The 7500-nt window shown below is 42.5% G+C and overlaps 1 protein-coding gene across 1 annotated transcript in view; it reads left to right on the forward strand.

Annotated features, from left to right (window-relative positions):
• Positions 1-7500, forward strand: part of LOC143287750 (thrombospondin-type laminin G domain and EAR repeat-containing protein-like) — a 26729-nt gene that overhangs the window by 9279 nt on the left and 9950 nt on the right. The window contains exons 4-7 of the mRNA XM_076596051.1: positions 1656-1830; positions 3327-3438; positions 4998-5138; positions 6170-6420. Of these exons, the coding sequence (XP_076452166.1) occupies positions 1656-1830; positions 3327-3438; positions 4998-5138; positions 6170-6420 (679 nt within the window). The remainder of the gene's footprint in view (positions 1-1655; positions 1831-3326; positions 3439-4997; positions 5139-6169; positions 6421-7500) is intronic.

The following is a 7500-nucleotide window of genomic DNA, read 5'->3' on the forward strand; positions in this document are numbered from 1 at the left end:
AGCAGAAGATCAAATACGCACGTTAAAGATCATGTAATCCGTGTCAGTGTTCGGTGGGTTATGGAAACAAGAACATACCCAGCATGCACACCCCCGAAAGCGGAGTATGGCTGCCTACATGGCGGGGTAAAAAAAAAGTCATACACGTAAAAGCCCACTCATGTACATGCATACGAGTGAACGTGGGAGTTGTATGGACATGTTTTTGAAAAGATATCTACTATACTTTTCCTATTTATTACAGTTCTGATGAACTATATATTATCTAGATTAGCCAGATGGCATATACATGCAAATAAAAAAAATTCATCTGAGGAGTCAAGAACATAAAAAAATGGATGGTTGTGATAACAACAACAACAGCAACAACATCAATAACAACAACAGCATCAACAACAAGATCAATAATGATGATAACAATTATGACAATGATGATGATGATGATGATAAAATCTTCTGCATGAGGACGATGTCGCATGGCCGATAAGACTTATTTTCTGTCGCATTTTATTGTTTGATATAAATTGAATTTTCCATTTTTTCTTTTCTTTTCTTTTTTTTTTCGTTTATGTTTTGCTCTTTTGGGTTTCGTTTCGGTCTTTTGGTTTTCGTGTCCTCATCGTTCAAAAACGCTTTTGTGTTGTAAACTTGCCTATGCGCGTTATAACTTTTATGTAGTCTCCCCCCCCCCCCCACCCCCCCCCCCCACCCCCACCCCCCGCCTCCCCCTCCCCCTTCTTCCAGCGAAGGTTCTCTTCTGTTTGATATTTATCTTGTTATTATACGGGCTTCATTAATAATTGCTTTTATTCAGTTCTCGTTTACTTCATCAAAATTATGCATCCCAATAAGTTACTTAAGGACAATTCTATGATTCTTAATGATGAAAATAGTGTAAGAAGTGAAGACTGATTGCCAGTATTAAAACAATATACATATTTGAGGATTTTTTGTTTTGTTTTTGAAGCGATTGAAGCACTGCCCCCATATGGGAACGCTCGGCACGAGAGGGTACAGGTTTAGGTGACATACAACCAAAGGAATTTAGCACAGAACATGTAGAATACAATTTAATGAACCCCATAATCATAGCAGTAGTAGTAATAATAATTAATTAGTATTTATATAGCGCTGAATCTTGTTCAGAGACAAATCAAAGCGCTTTCATACCAGTCATTCTCAAGCATGCATAACTCTAAACTTGAGAAATCGAAGACAAAGAAGAGGCAGGGGATGGAGGCTATCATGGAAAGAGGTGGGTTTTGAGGCCAGACCTTAACACGATTGTGACACACATTCACTCACCTAAGCTTTACAATGATTACGTAGAAGAATGAAACTGGGAAACAGATAGTGGTCCATAAGAGGACGTTAGGCATAAACGGGTTAACTAGTTCGTTTATATGCATAGTGTCCTCATGATATGGGGACACTACCAGTAACAGTGTTCCACCCCCTTTCTCAAGGGACTGATTGTGACACACATTCACTCACCTAAGCTCTACAATGATTACGTATAAGAATGAAACTGGGAAACTGATAGTGGCCCATAAGAGGACGCTAAGCATAAACGGGTTAACTAGTTCGTTTATATGCATAGCGTCCTCATGATACAGGGACACTACCAGTAACAATGCTCCACCCCCTTCCTCCAGGGACAGACAGTGGCACACGTACGGGTTCAGCATGGCGGTGGACACCCTGGAGATGAGCGAGGACTGCGGGACCAAGAGACGGAGGGCAGTCCGCGCCCCCTTCCCCAACCTCCTCCCCCTCGCCAACACCTCCTTCTCCATCGGCAGGTGCCAGAAACAGAGGACCGTCTTTCAGGTCAGTCAGTTTTCTGGTTTAAAAAAATAATAATCGATCGTATACTGCTGAGATCTGCATTACGTTCGACACAGGACACTACACGGCAGATTCTCTGAAGACTTGGTTCCGTGGTGCCCCTCCGTGGACACTAAAAGACTTCTTGAAAGAAGTGACCTTTTTTTTTCTTTGAAAAAAAACCACAATCAGATTTGAGTGTTTTAAACGACGGGCCCAATAGCCGAATGGTTAAAGCGTTGGACTGTCAATCTGAGGGTCCCGGGTTCGAATCTCGGTGACGGCGCCTGGTGGGTAAAGGGTGGAGATTTTTCCGATCTCCCAGGTCAACATGTGTGCAGACCTGCTAGTGCCTGAACCCCCTTCGTGTGTACACGCAAGCAAAAGATCAAATACGCACGTTAAAGATCCTGTAATCCATGTCAGCGTTCGGTGGGTTATGGAAACAAGTACATACCCAGCATGCACACCCCCGAAAGCGGAGTATGGCTGCCTACATGGCGGGATAAAAACGGTCATACACGTAAAAGCCCACTCGTGTATATACGAGTGAACGTGGGAGTTGCAGCCCACGAACGCAGAAGAAGAAGAAGAAGAATGTTTTAAACTCTGGAAGGTTTTTAAACTTTTTGGATGAAAAGCTTGAAGCAGTGACTAGTTTTTATTGTACTCTCTCTCTCTCTCTCTCTCTCTCTCTCTCTCTCTCTCTCTCTCACTTTTTTTTGTTTTTGTTTTTTTTGTTTTTTTGTTTTTGTTTTTGTTTTTTTGTTTGTTTTTTTTTGTTTTTTGTTTTGTTTGGAAGTGAATGCTAACGTGGCGATAGCCTTGAGATGGCCTTAGTAGTCGACGAGGCAGGCTCCAAGGACCATAAATTTTACTTGATTTGATTCGATCGTTTTGCTCCGTGAAAGTCCCTCCCTCAACGCACGTACATGTGCGTCTCCCTCTGCGTCTCCGCCTTGACAGCGGTTGTTTGAAATCTGTGTCACATGTGAAATGAAAATGGGGAGGTTTGTGTTGTTAGGTCACTGAGAAAGAGAGAGTGAGGACCATGAGATACTGTGTGTGTGTGTGTGTGTGTGTGTGTGTGTGTGTGTGTGTGTGTGTGTGTGTGAGAGAGAGAGAGAGAGAGAGAGAGAGAGACTCAAGACTTAAGACTCATGACCCAAGACTAAAAAAATTTAGTACTCAAGGATAAAAATTGTAGCCATTATCTAGTCTTCCAGTCAGTTCCAATGACAACAACAATAACAATAATAATAACAACAATAACAGTAATAATCATGATCATCATAAAAATGATGAAAGACACACACACACACACACACACACACACACACACACACACACACACACACACACACACACACACACACACACACACACACAAATACCCTAACAGGATCAAATGATTACATTTTTTTAATACTGTGTGTGTGTGTGTGTGTGTGTGTGTGTGTGTGTGTGTGTGTGTGTGTGTGTGTGTGTTGCACGTGCAGGGTTTGCTGAAGGACGTGATACTGGTGACCGGGGGTGACGTGTCGGTCAGTGCCTGTCCCCCCAGGGTCCGTGTACAGCAGGGCCTGGACAACTACATCTCCACCTTCCCCGGTCAGTCTGCAACATATCACCCACTTCAGTCAGCATGAGCGGCGCCAGTCATCATCATCATCATCATCGTCGTCATTATCATCATCAAAACAACACCATCATCATCATCACATCATTATCATCATCACCACCATTATCATCATCATCATTATCATCATCATCACCACCACCATCATTATCATCATCGTCGTCGTCATCATCATCTTCGTCGTCATCATCATCATCATCATCAACAACATCAAAATCATCATCATCATTATCATCAACGTCTCTTCATCATCATCATCATCAACTGTATCGTTATCATCGTCACAACTACAAACCCACGACAACAAAACATAGATTGATGACAATGACAACAATAGCAACAACAGCAGCAACAACAATAATAACTACAGCTGCAAGAAAGAAGAAGAAGAATGAAGATATGACGGTAAAATAATTTGATACGTAGTAATAGTGGTGGTAGCAGTAACGGCAGCAACAGCAGATGTAGTCGTGGCACTGGTGATATAAGTTTCAACAACTGCTACAACGGTAACGGTAACATTTAAATGCATGCAACAACAGCAAGCAGCAATAATACAACAGCATGGTCATCACCATCGCAATTGCCACAACATCCATCAGTAACTACCATCATTGTCGGTTCTGGTGATCGTGAAATTGTATACGTATTCAAAAACAATAACAAGTGTAATACCAGCTACAACTGGACCAACAGGATCTATAGCAGCATGAGAAGCATCAGTTTCAGTTTCAGTAGCTCAAGGAGGCGTCACTGCGTTCGGACAAATCCATATACGCTACACCACATCTGCCAAGCAGATGCCTGACCAGCAGCGTAACCCAACGCGCTTAGTCAGGCCTTGAGAAAAAAAAAAAGAAGATAGAAGCATCAACAACACACACAGATGGACGGTGGGTGACAGAGACAATATAAACCCTGGACTGCCTAAATTTCAGAAGTCATTGGAATGTGTCAGTGCGCACGTGCTCAGCTCTCGGAATGATGAGTGTGCTTGGTTAATAATGGTGGTAGAATAATCCTGATATTATGTTTTATGAGAAGGGGTGTGGTGGGGTGGCCAGGAAGAAGTTGGAAGGATGGGGGGATAGGGAGGGGGGTCTGGGGCTATATATATATATATATATATATATATATATATATAAAGCTCTGGACTTGCAATCTGAGGGTCCCGGGTTCGAATCACGGTGACGGCGCTTGGTGGATAATGGGTGGAGGTTTTTCCGATCTCCCAGGTCAACATATGCGCAGACCTGCTAGTGCCTGAACTCCTATCGTGTGTATACACAAGCAGAAGATCAAATATGCACGTTAAAGATCATGTAATCCATGTCAGTGTTCGGTGGGTTATGGAAACAAGAATATTCCCGCATGCACACTCCCGAAAACGGAGCATGGCTGCCTACATGGCGGGGTAAAAATGGTCATACACGTAAACGCCCACTCACACGTGTACATACGAGTGAGCGTGGGAGTTGCAGCCCACGAACGAAGAAGAAGAAGAAAATAACAAAAATAAGGACTGTTCCAGGTTACAAACCCCTGACCCCCTTCCACTACAGCAGTACTCAGTGCGAGTGGACGGACGTGGGAAACATCGCTTTCGACATTTACACCAGTCAGCTCAAAGTCTGTGTCAACGGTGTCTGGAGACACGTCGATGTCAACACGGGTGAGTTACTTCCCTTGGATTATACCGATATATATATATATATATATATATATACAGAGAGAGAATATACATATATATATAATATAGGTATATATATATATATATATATTTATTTATTTATTCATTTATCTATTTACGAGACTGGGGGACTAGCTGGCAATTGGGAACCATCCCAACGCTAACTGCCCTAAAACCCTGTTGGCCGAGAGAGTAGGGACGTAATTTGGGCAAGACACTCTCCACTATAATAAAAAAAAATCTAGCCCAGATAGTCGAGACAGCAGTTGCCTCCTCCGATGTTCTGATGGTCATATTCGAACACGACTGACTAGAATGCATTTACTAGATATTCATCAAGTTGCCACTATTTCTTTTCTTTTCGTTATGATAATATAGGCCTCATTAATTTGCTGTTTTGTTTTCTTCCTCTTCTGTAGGCTACTTCAGCCTTCTTGGGTTCTTTCCTCTCTTGCTTTTCACCAAAGACGATTGGTTTGCATTTGAATAATTATGCTGTTTCACAATGTTGATTTGGAGACTGGGTTTAAAGGCACGGAATAATGGTAGCGCACAAGACAGAATCAAGGCAGAAAAACGAGAGAACAGTCAGTGAATCAGTTATGTGTGAAAGAATGAATATCGTCATGGACTCATGAGCTGTTTTTATTGCTGCACACGTTTTTTTTCTGGACATGTGTGTGTCTGTGTCTGTGTGTGTCTGTGTCTGTGTGTCTGTGATGAAATGGATGAAAGCGTGGGTTTCTAAATCGCCTTATAGTGAATAGACAATAAACCAATGAGAAGAAGAAGAAGATGATGATGATGATGATGAGAAGAAGGAGAAGAAAAAGAAGAAGATGATGATGATGATGACAATGATGAAGGAGAAGAAGAAGATGATGATGATGACGAAGAATAAGATGTTGTTGATGATGATGATGATGATGATGAAGAAAAAGATGAGGAGGAGGAGGAGGAGGGGTGGGGACATAACCATCACCCCCTCCCCCTACCCATTGTTCACCCTACAGAACGCCGTCGCGTGGACTACGTCGTGCCCTACCAGCAGCTGGACACGGGAGCGGAGTCGCTGGACGTGGAGGTCTTCACCATCCCGGGGGAAGGACGCTTCGCAGCCTTTGCGAACGCGGCAGCCCTCAGTCCCGGAGCAGGGCCCAGCGTGTCTGCCGTCTTCAAGTGGGTGGGTCACCGCTTTGAGATTTACCAGAGGCTGGAAACCCTATCTGCCCAGTCCTGGGAGTTCTTCGAGATCAGGAATCAGGTACGATTTTTTTTTCTTCGTGTTGTTCTGAGGTGCAGCTAATTAAATGCACATGTCTTTTTGTCAACGAACGTGTCACAAATTTCCTCATTTAGAGATAGTAAAGTGCTCTTGTATCTAGTTCGTTGGTGGTGCGGTTGGAGTGATGCAAGGTCCCCTTGAGCGCTCTAGCACATATCACGTAGTATAGTGACGTCTCTGATGACGTCATCAGAAGAAGGGAAATAACTCTGGAAGGCTGAAAATGTACACAGTGTATCTGGACTGGTACATCTCCAGACAGTTTTCTCCAGTTTTAGGCTTATTGTTTTGGATGGGTTTTTTTATGACTTGAAACACCACTTTCTGCTGTTATTTCCCCCGGCATTGAAGGGGTTGTAATTGCAAGGTTGGATTGTGATGGTGGTGGTATGGTTATGACAGAAGTGGGGCGTGGTATGATGTTGGAGTTGGTCTGATGAGTTGGATAGTGGTAGTGGTGGAAGTGGTGGTGGTGATGGTTGTGTGTGTGTGTGTGTGTGTGTGTGTGTGTGTGTATTGGTATGGGTGGGTTGAAAGAATCCCACTATTTTCAGAATGTCCCTCAGACTTTTTTTTTTTTAGCCTAAAAGTGTTTTTCTACTACTATTCTTGTAGTGTTATTGACCAAGTGGTGGTGTGACATTTAGAATCATATGAGCATTTGGCTAAAATAAAATTGTTATTGTTGTTTGTTATGTGAATAAGATGAGTGACCAAGAGGAGAATGAATGTGATGATGATGATGATAATGATGTTGATGTCAGGAAAATGATATTGAAAAGGGAAAGAGTTCTTTTTTTTTTAATTCAAGCTAAATTTTATTATCTGGAACAAACTACGCGAGGCAATGGAGATGGACTCTATGCACGTGCGTGCGCATAAACCTTGTGGAACAACAAGGAACTTGTTCCATGCATAGCAAATCATTCCTTTTCGTGCAGGACACCAATTGAGCGCATAGATTCGCTCTTTTTCATTTCAAATTAAACACTGATGTGTTCCAGTCAACTAAATGTTTAAAACGATTCATAGCTTTATCAGTCAATATGATGATTTCCT

This window comes from Babylonia areolata, chromosome 1 (genome assembly GCF_041734735.1).
Source record: "Babylonia areolata isolate BAREFJ2019XMU chromosome 1, ASM4173473v1, whole genome shotgun sequence".
Classification (NCBI taxonomy): domain Eukaryota; kingdom Metazoa; phylum Mollusca; class Gastropoda; order Neogastropoda; family Buccinidae; genus Babylonia; species Babylonia areolata.